We start from the raw sequence: 19683 nt of genomic DNA on the forward strand, positions 1-19683 counted from the left end.
CTCGACGGCCCCCAGTTCCTGGACAGAAATGGGGGGAGTGATCAGTTTTAGGACGGGAAGCTCCTGCTTCCTCCTGGGCAGGGAGGGGGAGAAGAGGAAGTGGAACTGGCAGATGCCAAGAAGGAACTGGGTTAACCGTGCCAAGCCCCAGCCATCACAGGGCAGCTGGAGCCAGCCATGTGCACAGAGTCCAGCACCAGGCCCTCACAGGGAACGCAGCTCCTGGGGAAGTGGGGAGCCAGGCCGGGCAGCCGGAGGGGCGGGAGGCTCAGCCTCTCAGTCCTGCTCTGGCTCAGTCTAGCTGCTGACCCCCAAGAAATCCTGCTGCCTCCTTGGGCCTCATTTTCCCCATCTGGTGCTGGGGTTCTGTGGTGTTTGTCCTCCAAGGCAGGTGAACAGGGCAGTCAGGAGCATGGACTCTGGAACCAGAATTCTAGATGCGAGTCCCAGCTGTGTGACCTTGGGCAAGTCGCTCTGCCTCTCTGAGCCTCAGTTTACCCTTTGGGGGAAACTAGCAGTGTCTGCCTCAAAGTGCTAAGAACAGGCCGGGCACAATGGCTTACATCTGTCCTCTCATCACTTTGGGGAGGCCGAGGCAGGTGGATCACCTGAGGTCAGGAGTTCGAGACCAGCCTGGCTAACATGATGAAACCCTGTCTCTACTAAAAATACAAAAATTAGCCAGGTGTGATGGTGCATGCTTGTAGTCCCAGCTACTTAGGAAGCTGAGGCAAGAGGATCGCTTGAACCCGGGAGGCAAAGGTTGCAGTGAGCCGAGATCACGCCACTGCACTCCAACTGGGGCAATAGAGTGAAGACTCTGTCTCAAAAAAATAAAAATAAAAATATGTGTTTTAAAAGTGCTAAGGACAGAACTGGTCCCTTTCACAGTTTTATTTTCTTGCTGTTGTTAGCTTTCTTTTCTTTTCTTTTGCTTTTGTTTTTGTGTTTGTTTAGAGACTGGGTCTTGCTATGTTGTCCAGGCTGGTCTTGAACTCCTGGGCTCAGGCGATCCTCCTGCCTTAGCCTCCCAAGTAAATAGGACTACAGGCATGTGCCACCATACCCAGCTCATGACTTCATTCTGACTCTCCCCCTTCCCCAATATGAGGAATGTTTCACGTCAGGGACAGACCCACCCCCACCCTGGTCCTTTTTACCATCTTCCTCAAAAGGGTCAGCCGCTTTCAGGTAAAAAAAAAAACAGCTTTCGGGCCGGGCACGGTGGCTCAAGACTGTAATCCCAGCACTCTGGGAGGCCGAGACAGGTGGATCACGAGGTCAGGAGATCGAGACCATCCTGGCTAACACGGTGAAACCCCGTCTCTACTAAAAAATACAAAAAACTAGCCGGGCAAGGTGGCTGGCGCCTGTAGTCCCAGCTACTCAGGAGGCTGAGGCAGGAGAATGGCGTGAACCTGGGAGGCGGAGCTTGCAGTGAGCTGAGATCCGGCCACTGCACTCCAGCCCGGGCCACAGAGCGAGACTCCGTCTCAAAAAAAAAAAAAAAAAAAAACAGCTTTCGGATTCAATTCCTGTTTCCAAGAAGGGACAGAGGTCTGGAGGTAGCCCTCAGACCTGTCTCCAGGGATGAGGTGGTTTAAATCACAGTCCAGGGCCGGGCACGGTGGCTCAAGCCTGTAATCCCAGCACTTTGGGAGGCCGAGATGGGTGGATCACGAGGTCAGGAGATCGAGACCATCCTGGCTAACACCGTGAAACCCTGTCTCTACTAAAAAATACAAAAAACTAGCCGGGCGAGGTGGCGGGCGCTTGTAGTCCCAGCTACTTGGGAGGCTGAGGCAGGAGAATGGCGTAAACCTGGGAGGCGGAGCTTGCAGTGAGCTGAGATCCGGCCACTGCACTCCAGCCTGGGTGACAGAGCGAGACTCCATCTCAAAAAAAAAAAAAAAAAAAAAAATCACAGTCCACAGTGCTACCATCAGGGCCTGGGTACATGGATGACGTCCCCTGCCCTCCGTCGGTAGAAGGGGCTTCCTGCTTTAGGGCTGGCTGAATAGTGCCCAGAGTGGTGTGTGGAAGGGACTTTCCAGCTCCAGGAAGGAATGGTACCGTGTCTGGGGGAAGTTCCCCCGAAAAAGGATTCATTCATTCATTCATTCATTCATTCAGCATTTCTTGAGCATCTACTATATGGCAGGCTCATTGTACACCTGTGATAGGTGCTGGAGACACAGGGATGAAGAAAACAGATGTGGGCCGGGCACAGTGGCGGCTCATGCCTGTAATCCCAGCACTTCGGGAGGCCACAGTGGGCAGATCACAAGGTCAGGAGATCAAGACCATCCTGGCCAACACGGTGAAACCCTGTCTCTACTAAAAAAGAAAATACAAAAAAATTAGCCAGGCGTGGTGGCGGGCGTCTGTAGTCCCAGCTACTTGGGAGGCTGAGGCAGGAGAATGGCGTAAATCGGGGAGGCGGAGCTTGCAGTGAACCGAGATCGTGCCACTGCACTCCAACCTGGGCGACAGAGCGAGACTCTATCTCAAAAAAAAAAAAAAGAGAAAGAAGATGACAGATGTGGTCCCTACCCTTTTGTTGCTTGTTGTATAGCTGGAGAGATAAACAATAAACAAGTAAACAAATAGTGAGGGCCAGGAAGAAAAACCAAACAGAGGAAGGGAAAGGAAAACACAGGGCTGTCTTTCTAGCTAGGGTAGTCAGTGAAGACTTCTCTGAGGAGGCGACATTTGGTTTGAGATCTACATGGAATGAAAGGGCCAGCCAGACAAAGGTCAGGGATAAATGACTTTGAGGTTTTCAAGGAAAGAGCACTAAAAGCGATAAACCCCCTGGCTTGATAGATCAAGAAAAAAATGAGCAAAGGCAGAAATGATCGATAGCAAGAGCAAAAGAGGGGACATCACTGCAGATCCTACAGACAGTAGTAGGAGAACAAGGGAATGTCATAAATATTACGCCAATAAATTTGATAACACAGCCAAAAGGGACAAATTCTTTGAAAGACACAAATGATCAAAACTCACACAAGAAGTAGATAGTCTAAGTAGTCCTATTTCTTTAAAATAATAAGACGTATCAATATGATATATCATAATATGACATAATATGACACATTAATATGTCAAAGATAGATAGATAGATAGATAGATAGATAGATAGATAGATAGATAGATTTTTATTTTTTTTTGAGACAGATTCTAACTCTGTTGCCCAGGCTAGGGTGCAGTGACTGGATCTCAGCTCACTGCAAGCTCCGCCTCCCGGGTTCACACCATTCTCCTGCCTCAGCCTCCCAAGTAGCTGGGACTACAGGCGCCTGGCACCAAGCCCAGCTAATTTTTTGTGTTTTTAGCAGAGATGGGGTTGCACCGTGTTAGCCAGGGTGGTTTCGATCTCCTGACCTTGTGATCCACCCGCCTCAGCCTCCCAAAGTGCTGGGATTACAGGCGTGAGCCACCACGTCCTCCTGATTTTTTTTTTTTTTTTTTTTTTTTGAGATGGAGTTTCGCTCTTATTGCCTAGGCTGAAGTGCAATGGCACGATCTTGGCTCACTGCAACCTCTGCCTCTGAGTTCAAGCAATTCTCCTGCCTCAGCCTCCCACGTAGCTGGGACTACAGATGCCTGCCACCATGCCTGGCTAATTTTTGTATTTTTAGTAGAAACAGGATTTCACCATGTTGGTCAGGCTGGCCTCGAACTCCTGACCTCAAATGATCCACCCGCCTCGGCCTCCCAAAGTGCTGGGATTACAGGCTTGAGCCACTGCGCCGGGCCACTACCAATTATTTAAGGGAAAAAAAGAGATAGTCAATGAAGACCAAAGAAGCTGAGTGTCCAGAGCCAAAGGACTGATTATGAGCGAAAGCAGCAGAGGCTGCTTTCAAGAGGACCAGGGTTTGGATTTGATGCCATAGCAAATTTTGCTGGAGAAATAAGTGGGTGAAAAAAAAATTTTTTTTTTGAGACAGAGTCAGCTTTGCTCTGTCGCCCAGGTTAGAGTGCAGTGACATGATCATAGCTCACTACAGCCTCGACCTCCTAGGCTCAGGTGATCCTCTCACCTCAGCCTCCCAAGTAGCTAGGACTATAGGGACACACCACCATGCCTGGCTAATTATTTTATTTTTTATTTTTTGGGGTTTTTTTTTTTTTTGAGACGGAGTCTCGCTCTGTCGCCTGAGCTGGAGTGCAGTGGTGCGATCTGGCTCACTGCAAGCTCCACCTCCCGGGTTCACACCATTCTCCTGCCTCAGCCTCCCAAGTAGCTGGGACTACAGGTGCCCTATTTTAACTTTTTTTTTTTTTTTTTTTTTTTTTTTTAGACGGAGTCTAGCTCTGTCGCCCAGGCTGGAGTGCAGTGGCGCGATCTCGGCTCACTGCAAGCTCCGCCTCCCGGGTTTACGCCATTCTCCTGCCTCAGCCTCCCGAGTAGCTGGGACTACAGGCGCCCACCATCTCGCCCGGCTAGTTTTTTGTATTTTTTAGTAGAGACGGGGTTTCACCGTGTAGACCAGGATGGTCTCGATCTCCTGACCTCGTGATCCACCCGTCTCGGCCTCCCAAAGTGCTGGGATTACAGGCTTGAGCCACCGCGCCCGGCCCTATTTTAACTTTTTGTAGAGACAGGATCTGGCTATGTTTCCCAGGCTGGTCTCAAACTCCTAAGACCAAGCGATCCTCCCACCTAGGCCTCCCAAACTGTTAAGATTATAGGAATGAGTCACTATGCCCAGCTGAAATATTCTTTTCTCTGGTTCAGCAAGAGGGATCAAGGCTAGAGTTGAAAGGGCCCTTGACTGGGTGCAGTGGCTCACACCTGTGAGTCTCACGCTTTGGCTCACACTTTGGGAGGCCGAGGTGGGAGGATCACCTGAGGCCAGGAGTTCAAGACCAGCCTGGCCAACATGGTGAAGCCCTGTCTCTACTCAAAATACAAAAATTAGCCAGGCATGGTGGCAGGCGCCTGTAACCCCAGCTACTCGGGATGCTGAGGCCAAAGAATCACTTGAACCCGGGAGACGGAGATTGCAGTGAGCCGAGATCGTACCACTGCACTCCAGCCTGGGTGACAAAGTGAAACTCTGTCTCAAAAAAAATAAAAATAAAAATAAGGTTGGGCACAGTGGTTCAGGCCTGTAATCCCAGCACTTTGGGAGGCCGAGGCGGGCAGATCACGAGGTCAAGACTTCGAGACCAGCCTGGCCAACATAGTGAAACTCCATCTTTACTAAAAACATAAAAATTAGCTGGGTGTGGTGGTGCGCACCAGTAGTCCCAGGCACTCTGGAGGCTGAGGCAGGAGAATCACTTGAACCCAGGAGGCAGAGGTTCCAGTGAGCTGAGAACTCACCACTGCACTCCAACCTGGGGGAGGCAAGACTCCATCTAAAAAAAAAATAATAAGGCCAGGTACGGTGGCTCACGCCTGTAATCCCAACACTTTGGGAGGCCGAGATGGGCGGGGGGGCGGGGCATGGCTGATCACCAGGTTGGGAGTTCAAGACCAGCCTGGCCAACATGGTGAAACCCCATCTCTACTAAAAATACAAAAAAATTGGCCAGGCGCGGTGGCTCAAGCCTGTAATCCCAGCACTTTGGGAGGCCGAGGCGGGTGGATTACGAGGTCAGGAGATCAAGACCATCCTGGCTAACACGGTGAAACCCCGTCTCTACTAAAAATTCAAAAAACTAGCCGGGCGAGGTGGCAGGCACCTGTAGTCCCAGCTACTCGGAGGCTGAGGCGGGAGAATGGCGTGAACCCGGGAGGCGGAGCTTGCAGTGAGCCGAGATTGCGCCACTGCACTCCAGCCTGGGCGACACAGCGAGACTCCGTCTCAAAAAAAAAAAAAAAAAAAAAAATAGCTGGGCCTGGTGGCAGGCCCAGCTACTCAGGAGGCTGAAGCAGGAGAATTGCTTGAACCCGGAGGCGGAGCTTGCAGTGAGCTGAGATCGCACTATTGCACTCCAGCCTGGGCGACAGAGCGAGACTCTGTCTCAAAAAAAAAAAAAAAAAAAAAGAAGAAAGAAAAAGAAAGGGTCCCCAGTAAAGGTGCGGTTCCTGGGGGTCCCCTACTTCCCACTCAATATTCTCTCTCTTTCCTCTCGGCTGCCTCTTCCCACCGAACGAGAAAAGGATGATGGCAACCATCACAGGATGACCAAGCTCTTTGCCTGGGGCAGACACACGTGAGTCCAGAAGACTCGAGGCCTTCTCCAGCCCCCAGCCCAGAGCTTGGGGATCCCAGAAGACCCTCCCAGACTAGCATCCCCAGCTTAGGCCAACGGGGCCATAATCAGGGAAAGGTAGTTGGGGAAACAAGATATGGGAATGAGAAGACCCTGAGGTCTCCGAGAGCAGAATTTTTTTTTTTTTTTTGAGACGGAGTTTTGTTCTGGTTGCCCAGGCTGGGGTGCGATGGTGCAATCTTGACTCACTGCAGCCTCCACCTCCCAGTTTCAAGCGATTCTCCTGCCTCAGCCTCCCCAGTAGCTGGGATTACAGGCACAGGCCACCACACCGGGCTAATTTTTTTGTATTTTGAGTACAGATGGGGTTTCACCATGTTGGCCAAGCTGATCTCGAACTCCTGGCCTCAGGCAATCTGCACACCTCGGCCTCCCCAAGTGCTGGGATTACAGGCGTGATTTATTCGTTTATGTATTTTTATTTTATTTTATTTTATTTATTTATTTTTTGACGTGGAGTCTTGCTGTGTCGCCCAGGCTGGAGTGCAGTGGCGCGATCTCAGCTCACTGCAAACTCTGCCTTCCGGGTTCAAGCGATTCTCCTGCCTTAGCCTCCCAAGTAGCTGGGATTATAGGTGTGTGCCACCATGCCCAGCTAATTCTTGTTTTTTATTTGTTTGTTTGAGATGGCATCTCACTCTGCCACCCAGGCTGGAGTGCAGTGGTGCGATCTTGGCTCATTGCAAGTTCCGCCTCCTGGGTTCAAGCGATTCCCCTGCCTCAGCCTCCCGAGTAGCAGGGACTACAGGCACCCACCACCACATCCGGCTAATTTTTGGTATTTTAGTAGAGACGGGGTTTCACCATGTTGGCCAGGATGGTCACTATCTCCTGACCTCGTGATCCGCCCACCTCGGCCTCCCAAAGTGCTGGGATTACAGGCGTGAGCCACCGCGCCTGGCTAATTTTTGGTATTTTAGTAGAGACAGGGCTTCACCATGTCGGCCTGGCTGTGTCTTGAACTCCTGACCTCAAGTGATCCTGCCCTCCTGGGCCTCCCAAAGTGCTGTAATCATAGGCTTGAGCCACCTCGCCCGGCCAGAGTTCAGAATCTTGAACCGTAACGATGTCGACTCCCCCATCTGAAACCTCTGCATGGAAGCCATCATCCTGTTTTGTTTTCTCCTAGAAAATTCTTGTTGCCAGAATTATTTTATCTGCTTATGAGTTTACAGACTCAATGTCTTGGCTCCTTCACAGGAAATGAGATCCAGGAAGACAGAAATATCTTATTCTGTTTGGCAGCTGTGTCCCTGGGAGCTACTCAAGAAATCTTGAATGAATGAATAATGAATGAATGAACCAATGACCCAATCAATCTATCCTTTCTAGCCCCAAAACGAGCCCTAGACAAGCCCTCTCCAGCCATGGCAGGGACGTAAAGGCGAGAGGGAGTATCCTGAGCCTTCTGGAGAGGAAGGAGAGGCTGGAGCCGGCCCCTCCCTTGCGGACGGGCTGGCCAGAACGGGTTGCACACCTGAGCTCATCATTCCCTCGCCATGACACAGACAGGTAGGGCGTGCTGAGCCTGCCTGGCAGGGGCCCGGCCGAGCCCCGTCTGCTGTTGTGTATGCCCCGCGCAGTGGACAGGCCTGGGCACCCAGCCGCTGCTCGCACGTTGAACAAGGAACTTGGCTTCTCTGAACCTCAGTCTTTCTCATCTGGAAAATGGATTCCAGGCTCCCCATTCCCTGGGAGGAGGCGAGGGCTCCGCGATGCCAAGGTCCGACCTAGCTTGATCCGCCTCCTCGCCCTGACACCCCTGCCAGCTGCCCACCGCTCACTGCCCACCACCCACTGCCCACCGACCCTGGACTCACCCAAAAGCAGCAGCTTCAGCTCTGCGCGGTCCTGCTTCTTCTGCTCCAAGAGGATCCTATTGATCTCCTGGTCCACCCGGGCGGCGGCCTTCTCATCCTCCGTCAGGCACCAGGGGCAGCAGCGCCAGGTCAGTGAGCGGGCCATGGTGCGGTGGCCTCAGTCGGCACCGGGTGGCATCGCCCCCGGGCCCCGCTGGCCAGGGCAACCCCCAGCCCAGCCGGCCCTGGAGAGGGCTCTGGGCAGCCGGGTGCACAGGGGGGCTGCCTTTTTCTTGGGGGTCACCCTCCAGGGACCCAGACTTCCTTGCCTGGAACACCCAGGAAGCCCGGCTCGACGGTGGCAAGGCTTGAGTGCTGGGAACAGGGTGGGGACGGGAGGAGGTGGGGAGGCCAGGGCTCCCCGCCCACCTCCAGACCTGCTCAGACCGGGCCTGACAGGTTGATGGTGAAGGGTGCTGGGAGAGGGTGAGGTGGGGGCCCCGGGGAGGGCGGGGCAGTGGCGGGAAAACCCCCACCGCAGACTGGGTCCTGTGTGACCAGCGGGGCCCTTCTTCCTCCTTCTGGAGAAGGGGCGGACGCTCCTTGTCAGGCTACACCCGGAGCTGTCCCCCTCCTCTGAGCCAATCAGGAACCGTCACGCCCATGCTACTGCTGACATATATATATACACAAACATATATACACACATACATATATATACACACATATATATTTATTTATTTATTTTATTTTATTTTTTTGAGACGGAGTTTCACTCTTATTGCCCAGGCTGGGAGTGCAGTGGCACCATCTAGACTCTGCAACCTCCACCTCCCGGGTTCAAGTGATTCTCCTGCCTCAGCCTCCCGAGTAGCTGGGATTACAGGCATCCACCACTACGCTGGGCTAACTTTGTATATTTTAGTAGAGATAGGGTTTCACCATGTTGGCCAGGCTGGTCTCAAACTCCTGATCTCAGGTGATCCACCCGCCTGGGCCTCCCAAAAGTGTGGGATTACAGGCATGAGCCACCACACTCAGCCCTACTGATATATTTTTAAGAAACAGCTCAGGCCAGGCGTCACGGACTGTTTCCAGTGACTCTGCCCTGACCTCAGGTGATCTGCCCTGCAGAGGTGGGTGGCTCTGAGGTCAGGAGTTCAAAACCAGCCTGGCCAACATGGTGAAACCCTATCTCTACTAAAAATACAAAAAATTATCTGGGTTTTAGCTCACATTAGCTGGTTTTATACTCACATCACCCTGTAGTTACTGTTATCGTCCCTGTTTGACAGATGAGGAGGTTGAGGCACAGAGCAGGGGAGTGACTGGCGGAGCGGGGACAAGACAGAGCCGGGAGCCCATCCGTCACCTGCGGGGCCCCGGAGTCTAGACGTCTACCAGGCAAATTCCAGGCAGGGCCGTCCCTTCATTGTGCAAGCATTCACGGAGTGCCAACTGTGTGCCAGGCACAGCAGCCAAGAGACACAGATTCCAGACCTCCTTACCTAAGGTTCTAGTTAAAGAACAGATAATAAATTTTAGGCCGGGCCCGGTGGCTCACGCCTGTAATCCCTACATTTTGGGAGGCCCAGGTGGGCGGATCACGAAGTCAAGAAATCAAGACCATCCTGGCCAACATGGTGAAACTCCATCTCTACTAAAAACACAAAAATTAGCTGGGCATGGTGGCGCACGCCTGTAGTCCCATCTACTCGGGAGGCTGAGGCAGGAGAATCACTTGAACCCGGGAGGCAGAGGTTGCAGTGAGCCGAGATCATGTCACTGCACTCCAGCCTGGTGACAGAGTGAGACTCCGTCTCAAAAAAACAAAAAAAAGAATAAAAAATATGGCCAAGTGAGTACGGGAGCTCACGTCTGTAATCAAAGTAATCAAAGTAGTTTGGGAGGCCAAGGCAGGAGGATCACTTGAGGTCAGGAGTTCGAGACCAGCCTGGCCAACATAGCAAAACCCTGCCTCTACTAAAAACACAAAAATTAGTTGGGCATGGATGGCACTCTCCTGTAGTCCCAGCTACTTGGGAGGCTGAGGCAAGAGAATCACTTCAACCCAGAAGGTGGAGGCTGCAGTGAGCTGAGATCATAACACAGCACTCCAGTCTCGGCAATAGAATGAAACCCTGTCTCCAAAACAAAACAAAACTCTCTCTCTCTATATATACACACACACACACACATATATGCACACATATACATATATGTATATATGTATACACATATACACATATATATATACACACGTATGTATATACATGTACATATATACACACATAAAATATATATTAATATACATATATACATATATGTATATTTTATGTATAATATATTATATAATTTATGTTATTATTTATATAATAGAATTTATTTAAAATTATAATATATAAATAATATAATATATCATACATAAAATATACATAAATTATAATATATAAATATAATATATTATACATAAAATATACATATATGTATATATACACATAAATATAATATATATATATTTTATACACCTGAGCCTGTTGGATGGCAAAAAATTCTGCAAGAAAAATTAAGCAGGGATGTTATTGGGGGAGGTTCAAGGTTGTTGCTCTAAATGGATCAACAAAGGTCGCACAGACAAGTGATATTCGGGATCAGGAGAAGTCAGGCAAATTGGGTGTAAAAGGGACTTTGGGAGTGGACCTCACTGGTCAAGGAGACCTTCCTAAGGAGGGCAGTGAGGCCACCCTGTCCTGATCCCTCTGGGACTTCAGGGCCCTAGGGGTGGGCTGGCGGCTGGCAGCTTGGTAAAAATGTTGCTGCTTCCTAGATACGCAGAGCCAGAGCGTTTGGGTGAAGATTTCCCACCCCCATTTAGAGTCTGTAGAAAATTCTAGAAAGTTCTGGATCAAAACTCTCCTCCCCAAGAGATACATGTAATTCGGGGGCCTCTGGTCCCTTTACAGATAGGGCAAGGCTCGGAGAGGGCAAGTGATGTGCCCAGGGTCACACAGCCATTGGCAGCCACCGTCCCCACCTCCTCCCCAACACCTGGGCTCGGTGACAGCCGTTGACGCAGCTTCACCCGCCCAGTACGAACGTGCGGTTTTCTCCACGGTTGATTCATAACGAATGACAGATGGGAAGGACGATAGGGGCCCCCATCTGGTCACTGAGGCTGGCAGGTGCCGTCTGCCCATGCAGTCACCCACCTTCCCGCCCCCAACCGGATGGCGGCAACGAGGGGCACTCCCACCCGGGTCAGGGGAAGAAATGCAGAAATAGGTCGTGGCCGTGCAGACCTTCCAGGGCGGCTGAAACAGAAATGACCGGCAAAACTGGGAGACAAGGCTGAGCCACAGGCACCACAGGGCGGGCCCAGGGGGCCACTCTCCTAGCATCTCCCTGCTGGCATTTTTGGACAGGACGCCAGCACCCGCCATCTTCACAGCCTGGACCAGGGTGGCAGACCCTCTGTGGCTCCCACTGGCTTCAGAATAAATGAGCCAGCTGCCTGGATTCAGGGCCCAGGCTCTGCCCACTTCTCCGGCTTCTGAACAAAGCTCCCTCGCAGTTCCCTAAACGGGCAGAGCTACTTGCTCGCCACATGCTGGCCGCTGTACTGAGCATTTGTTGTGTATTATTAGTTCAGCTGGGAACACCAGGGTGAGCTTGTGTGTGCAGAAAATGTTTCTTTCAGAAAACGCATAACACCTGAATGTATCACCTAATAAATTGTTGTGAAGCCAGTATCCACAGGATCCACTGAGGCCAAGACTAAGGACATTATCAGGCCGGGCGCAGTAGCTCACGTCTGTCATCCCAGCACTTTGGGGGGCCGAGGCAGGCAGATCACCTGAGGTCAGGAGTTCAAGACCAGCCTGGACCATATGGTGAAACCCCGTCACTACTAAAAATACAAAAGTTAGCCAGGTGTGGTGGTGAGAACCCGTAATCCCAGCTACTCGGGAGGCTGGGGCAGGAGAATCGGAGCGAGACTCCATCTCAAAATAAATAAATAAATAAATAAATAAAGACTTAGCCCGACAAAGACCCTAGTGTTTTCCGCATAGTGATCTCCACCTTCCCAGCAGTAACTATCATTCTGACTTCTATGGTATTAATATTTATTTCCAGGTTTGGGGGGTATTTTTTGCTAATAAGATTTATTTCAGCTGGGCATGTTGGCTCACGCCTATAAGCCCAGCACTTTTCGAGGCTGAAGTGGGAGGACTGCTTGAACCCAGGAGTTCAAGACCAGCCTGGGCAACATAGTGAGACCGTATTTCTCTTTCTTCTATTTTCTTTCTTTCTTTCCTTCTTTCCTTCTTTCCTTTCTTTCCTTCCTTCCTTCCTTCCTTCCTTCCTTCCTTCCTCCCTCCCTCCCTCCCTCTCTCTCTCTCTTTTTTTTGAAACACAGTTTCGTTCTTGTTGCCCTGGCTGGCATGCAATGGCACGGTCTCAGCTCACTGCAAACTCCACCTCCCAGTGAGACCCCACTTCTACAAAAAATAAATAAATTAGCCGGGGTTTGTGGCTCCTGCCTGTGGTCCCAGGTTCTCCAGAGGCTAAGGTGGGAGGATTGCTTGGGCCATGGAGGTTGAGGCTACAGTGAGCTATGATCCAACCACTGCACTCCAGCCTGAGTGACAGAGCCAGGCTCTGTCTCAAAAAAAGATTTATTTTGTTTTTAATTGTTTAAATTTATGTAGCATTATATTTACCTTCTTTGGTGTATGGTTCTATGAGTTTTTGTTTGTTTGTTTGTTTTTTGTTGTTTTTTTTGAGACAGAGTCTCGCTCTGTCGCCCAGGCTGGAGCGCAGTGGCATCATCTCAGCTCACTGCAACCTCCGCCTCCTGGGTTCATGCCATTCTCCTGCCTCAGCCTCCCGAGTAGCTGGGACCACAGGCGCCCGCCACCTCGCCCGGATAATTTTTTGTATTTTTAGTAGAGACGGGGTTTCACAGTTATAGCCAGGATGGTCTTGATCTCCTGACCACCTCGGCCTCCCAAAGCGCTGGGATTACAGGCGTGAGCCACGGCACCCAGCCAATAGTATTTTTGCTGTTGTTTAGCTGTGATTTGTTACAGATGCCCTGTATCAGGTTGAGGAAGTTCCTTTCTACTCCTAGTTTGCTTAGAATTTTTATCATGAATGAATGTTGAATTGTATCCAACTCATTTTCTTTATTGATACGATCATGTGGTTTTTCTTTAGGCTGTTAATATGGCAAGTTATATTGACTGATTTTCCAATGTTAAGCTTGTCTTGTATTCCTGGGATAAATGCCACCTGGTAGTGAGGTAGCTTTCTTTTTATATATCACTGGATTTCATTATTTCATTTGCTAATACTGTGTTAAGGATTTTGGTGTCTATGTTTTGAGTATACTGAGCTGTGATTTCCTTGTACTGTTTTTAATTTTGGTATCAGGATAATACTGGCCTCATAAAATGAGTTGGGAAGTATTCCACCCTCTTCTATTTTCTGAAACAGATTGTGAAGATTTTGATGTTATTTTTTCTTTAAATGTTTGGTAGGATTCACCACTAAAACCATTCAGGTCTAAAGTTTTATTCTTTTTTGGGGGGGGGACAGAATCTTGCTCTGTCGCCCAGGCTGGAGTGCAGTGGCACAATCTCAGCTCACTGCAAGCTCCACCTTCCGGGTTCACGCCATTCTCCTGTCTCAGCCTCCCGAGTAGCGTAGCGGGGACTACAGGCGCCCGGCACCACGCCCAGCTAATTTTTTTTGTATTTTTAGTAGAGACAGGGTTTCACTATGTTAGCCAGGATGGTCTCAATCTCCTGACCTCGTGATCCGCCCACCTCGGCCTCCCAAAGTGCTGGGATTACAGGCGTGAGCCACTGTGCCTGGCCTAAAGACTTTTCAAATACCAATCATTCTGTTATGGATTTCTAGTTTGATTCTCTTATGGTCAAAGAACATGCTTTGAATTATTTCAATTTTATTTATTTGAGATGGAGTCTTGCTCTGTTGCCAGGCTGGAGTGCAGTGGTGCAATCTCAGCTCACTGCAACCTTTGCCTCCTCGGTTCAGGCTATTCTCCTGCCTCAGCCTCCCGAGTAGCTGGGATTACAGGCGTGAGCCACCGTGCCCGGCCTGACTTTGGTTATTTAAAATTTGATAATATTTGCTTTGTGACCCAGAATATGGCCTATCTTGGGGAATATCTCATGTGCTCTTGGAAAGAACATACAGGCCAGGCACTGTGGCTCACGGCTGTAATCCCAGCACTTTGGGAGGCTGAGGCAGCAGGACTGCTTGAGTCTAAGAGATTGAAACCAGCCCAGGGAACTTGGTAAGACCCCATCTCCTCAAAAAATGGAAAAATTAGCCAGGTGTGGTGGCACACACCTATAGCTCCCAGCGACTCGGGAGGTGGGGCAGAAGGATCGTCTGAGCTCAGGAATTAGAAGAGGCAGTGAGCCACTGCACACTCCAACCTGTGAGACAAAACAAGACCCTTCTTTTTAGAGAAAAAGACAAGAAAAGAACGTATATTCTGCTGTTAGTCAGCGGTGTGTTCTATATAAACGTCAGGTCAGTGTGGTTGACGGTGGCATTCAGATCTTCTGTATTCTTGCTGATTTTCAGTCTGCTTCTCCTATTGGTTACTGAGAGAGAAATGTTGAACTCTGAAAGCATAACTGTAGATTTGTCTATTTCTCCTTTGTTTTCTTTTTTGAGAGGGAACCTCGCTCTGTCACCTAGGCTAGAGTGCAGCGGCGCGATCTTGGCTCACTGCAACCTCCGCCTCTTGGGTTCAAGTGATTCTCCTGCCTCAGCCTCCTGAGTAGCTAGGATTACAGTCACCCGCCATTATATCCAGCTAATTTTTTGTATTGTTAGTAAAGACGAGGTTTCACCATGTTGGCCAGGCTAGTCTTGAACTCCTGACCTCATGATTTGCCCACCTCGGCCTCTCAATATTTATTCCTTTAATTCCATCCATTCTTGCTTCATCTAGTTTACAAATACACATTTAGGATTAATATGTCCTGCCGGGCACAGTAGCACAAGCCTGTAATCCCAGCACTTTGGGAGGCCGAGGTGGGTGGATCACTCAAGCTCAGGAGTTTGAGACCAGCCTGGGCAACATGGTAAGGCCCCGTCTCTACCAAAAATACAAAAAATTAGCCGGCCATGGTGGCATGCGCTTCTGGTCCCAGCTACTCGGGAGGCTGAGGTGGGAGGCTCACTTGAGCCCGAGAGGTGGAGGTTGCAGTAAGGCAAGATCATACCACTGCACACCAGCTGGGGTGACAAAGCAAGACTCAAAAAAAAAAAAAAAAAGAAAGATTAATATGTCCTTTTGTGAATTCATCCTCTTACTGTTTATTATGTAATGTTCCCTCTTTCTTGCTTTTCTTTATAGATTTACAATCGACTTTTTAAATCCTAAAAATCGGCCAGGAGTGGTGGCTCATGCCTGTAATCCCAGCTTTGGGGGGGCTGAAGTAGGCAGATCATGAGGTCAGCAGTTTGAGACCAGCCTGGCCAACATGGTGAAACCCTATCTCTACTAAAAATACAAAAAATTAGCTGGGTGTGGTGGTGGGCACCTGTAATCCCAGCTACTCGGGCGGCTAAGGCAGGAGAATCACTTGAACCCAGGAGGCAGAGGTTGAGGTGAGCAAAGATCGCACCATTGTACCCCAGCCTGGGCAACAGAGCAAGACACCATCTCAAAAAAAAAAAAAAAAATCCTCAAAATATAGTGAATTTTTGCCAGTTTTGAACGTTATGCACACAGAATTACATAAAATGAGTTTGGCCAGGTGCGGTAGCTCATGCCTGTAATCCCAGCACTTTGGGAGGCCGAGGCAGGTGGATCACGAGGTCAGGAAATCAAGACCATCCTGGCTAACATGGTGAGACCCCGTCTTTACTAGTAAATACAAAAAATTGGCCGGGTGCGGTGGCTCAAGCCTGTAATCTCAGCACTTTGGGAGGCCGAGACAGGCGGATCACGAGGTCAGGAGATCGAGACCATCCTGGCTAACACGGTGAAACTCCATCTCTACTAAAAAACACAAAAATCTAGCCGGGCGAGGTGGCGGGTGCCTGTAGTCCCAGCTACTCGGGAGGCTGAGGTAGGAGAATGGTGTGAACCCAGGAGGCGGAGCTTGCAGTGAGCTGAGATGGCGCCACCGCACTCCAGCCTGGGCGACAGAGCGAGACTCCGTCTCAGTAAATAAATAAATAAATAAATAGAGTTCAGGTGCGTCTGGCTTCTATCATTCCACGTGACGTTTGTGTGATGAACTCATATTTGCACATGATTGTGGTTCATTAATCCTGATTGTCATAGACTATTCCTCTGGATGAATAAACGACAATCTATTTATTCATTCTACTGTTGATGGACATTTGGTTAAATTTCAGTTTGGGACTATCATGAATAGGGCAGCTATGGACATTTGGTACATGTCTGTCTTTTGTGATTACATGTGTGGCTTTCTATAGGTAAATACCCAATGGTCGAATTGCTGGGTTATAAAGTATTTCCTAGATATTAACTATCTTTTGCCAAAGTGCATGCACCAATTTACACTTCCAATAATTCCAAGATTTTTCCTTTTTTTTGAGACAGAGTCTCGCTGTGTCGCCCAGGCTGGAATGCAGTGGCACGATCTCGGCTCACTGCAACCTCCACTTCCTGGGTTCATGCCATTCTCCTGCCTCAGCCTCCTGAGTAGCTGGGACTACAGACGCCCGCCACCACACCTGGCTAATTTTTTGTATTTTTAATATAGACCAGGTTTCACAGTGTTAGCCAGGAAGGTCTCCATCTCCTGACCTCGTGATCCACCCACCTCGGCCTCCCAAAGTGCTGGGATTACAGGCGTGAGCCACCGCGCCCAGCCACCTTTTTGTTTTTTAAGTCTCACTCTGTCACACAGGCTGGAGTGCAATGGCACGATCTTGGCTCACTGAAACCTCTGCCTCCCGGGTTCAAGCGATTCTCCTGCCTCAGCCTCCCGAGTAGCTGGGACTACAGGCTCCTGCCACCACGCCCGGCTAATTTTTGTATTTTTGGTAGAGACGGAGTTTCACCTTGTTGACCAGGCTGGTCTCAAGCTCCTGACCTCAAGTGATCCGCCCACGTCGGCCTCCCAAAGTGCTGGGATGACAGGCATGAGCCACTGCACCCGTCCTCCTCAGAATTTTTAAACAGGGGTCCTCTGTTTTCATTTTGCTCCAGGCCCTATGGATTCTGCATGGGGTGCTGGAGCTGCCTGCCGGCTAAACAGGCTGGGGCTGTTGGCAAGTCGTAGGAAGGGCCGGCCAGCCATCAGGGCAAGCTGCCTCAGGCAAGACGCTCACCCTCTGTGCTTCAGTTTTCCTTTTAGGATGGGCAGGGGGCTGGGGGCAGGCAAGGAGCTGTCTGGGGCGACTCCTACTGGCCACTGGGGGCACAACACGCACCTGCAATATTCATGGCTGGCCCAGCGCCCCCCAGCACTCAACGCCCCTTAGCTGACTCCCCCACCTCTGCTTCTGCTACCTGGTCCACCCCTATCATCGCCACCTGCGCCAGCCTAGTCCCCTGGCTTCCGTCCTCGCCCGTCTGTCCTCCCAGCAGCAGCCATCAGAGGCCGCCTGTGAGCATCTGTCAGGTCCTGTCCCTGCTCTGCCCGAACCCCTCCACGGCTCCCAGCTCCCTCTGAGGGTAAAAGCCCAACCCCCTGCCCTGCCCGCTCCCTCTCTCCCCGTCCCTCCACTGCAACAACACGGGCCTCCTCGCTGCTCCTCCAACACACCAGGCGTGGTCCTGCCCCAGGGTCTTTGCACAATCTGTGGCTCTGCCTGGCTCACCCTCAGGCTGCAGCGTGGCTCCTTCTCTTCCTGTCTCCCGGGATACTACTCATGCACCACTTTCTCAGGCTTTTCCCGTACAGCCCACGAGGAACAGCAGCCACCATTGGCTGGGGGCTGTGGCTTATGCCTGTAATTCCACACTTTGGGAAGCCAAGGCGGGTGGATCACCAGAGGTCAGGAATTCGAGACCAGCCTGGCCAACATGGTGAAACCCCATCTCTACTCTAAAAATACGAAAATTAGCCGGGCATGGTGGCAGGCGCCTGTAGTCCCAGCTACTCAGGAGGCTGAGGCAGGAGAATGGCTGGAGCCCAGGAGGCAGAGGTTGAGGTGAGCTGAGATTGCACCACTGCACTCCAGCCTGGGTGACAGAGCTAGACTCCGTCTCAAAAAAAAAAAAGAAAGAAAGAAACAGCCACCATCTCCCCGTCCTGTCCCACTTCCCTGCTTCATTTCTCTTCCTAGATGAAGTTGTGCTGGTAAGTGCCACTTTCTCTGCTGTACTGTAGTGTCTAGGGCAGTGTCGGGCACAGCAAGCGTCCTCGAGACCTGACGGACAGGCCTATCGGACTCAATGAAACTGAAAGAGGATGTGGGAAAATCGCACCCTTGTGCACAGCTGGCAGGATGTGACATGGCACAGCTGCTGTGGGGAACAGTCGGGCGGCTCCCCAAAAAATTAAAATACAGGTCGGACCCGGTGGCCCATGCCTGTAATCCCAGCACTTTGAGAGGCTGAGGCGGGAGGATCACGAGATCAAGATAGAGACCATCCTGGCCAACACGGTGAGACCCTATCTCTACTAAAAATACAAAAATTAGCAGTCATGGTGGCGGGCGCCTGTAGTCCAGCTAGTCGGGAGGCTGAGGCAGGAGAATTGCTTAAACCTGGGAGGTGGAGGCTGCAGTGAGTCGAGATCGCACCACTACATTCCAGCCTGGCGACAGAACGAGACTCCTCAAGGTGCATCCAAAAGAAAAAAAAGGACCAGAGGACCCAGCAATGCTACCTCTGGATGCACACCTACAAGGACTGAGAGGAGGGACTCAAACAGAAGCTTGCACACGCAGGTGCACAGCGGCACAACTGCCAACAGCCACAAGGTGGAAGCGCCCCAGGCGTCCATGGACGACAAACAGATCAACACAGCGTGGCTCATGCACACAGTAGAATATTACTGAGTCATGAAAAGGAAGGGAATCCGGGCCGGGCGCGGTGGCTGAAGCCTGTAATCCCAGCACTTTGGGAGGCCGAGGCGGGCGGATCATAAGGTCAGGAGATCAAGACCCTCCTGGCTAACACGGTGAAACCCCGTCTCTACTAAAAAAATACAAAAAAAATTAGCCAGGCGAGGTGGCGGGCGCCTGCAGTCCCAGCTACTAGAGAGGCTGAGGCAGGAGAATGGCGTGAACCCGGGAAGCGGAGCTTGCAGTGAGCCGAGGTGGCGCCACTGCACTCCAGCCTGGGGGATTGAGTGAGACTCCGTCTCAAAAAAAAAAGAAAAAAAAGAAAAGAAAAGCAAGGGAGTCTGGACCCAGGCTTCAGTGTGGATGCACCTTGAGGACCTCACGCTCAGTGAGACGCCAGAGACACAGGACGCTCCTAGGAGGTCCATAAAGCCGTCAGATTCACAGAGATGGAAAGGAGGATGGGGGCGCCAGGAGCTGGGGAGGGGGACGGGGAGTGAGTCTTTTGTGGGGACAGAGTTTCAATTTGGGAAGATAAAATTCTGGAGAGGATGGTGGTGATGGCTGCACGACCGTGTGCATACACTTAATGCCACTGAGCTGTGCACTCAGAAAT

At 50.8% G+C, this 19683-nt stretch overlaps 1 protein-coding gene across 1 annotated transcript in view; it reads right to left on the reverse strand.

The window, feature by feature from the left end:
* Positions 1–8683, reverse strand: part of GNA15 (G protein subunit alpha 15) — a 30892-nt gene extending 22209 nt beyond the window's left edge. The window contains exon 1 of the mRNA XM_033196863.1: positions 8055–8683. Within this exon, the coding sequence (XP_033052754.1) occupies positions 8055–8199 (145 nt within the window). The 5' untranslated portion in view covers positions 8200–8683. The remainder of the gene's footprint in view (positions 1–8054) is intronic.
* Positions 8684–19683: the final 11000 nt, after the last annotated feature.

Source organism: Trachypithecus francoisi, unplaced genomic scaffold (assembly GCF_009764315.1).
Source record: "Trachypithecus francoisi isolate TF-2019V2 unplaced genomic scaffold, Tfra_2.0 Lachesis_group5, whole genome shotgun sequence".
NCBI lineage: Eukaryota > Metazoa > Chordata > Mammalia > Primates > Cercopithecidae > Trachypithecus > Trachypithecus francoisi.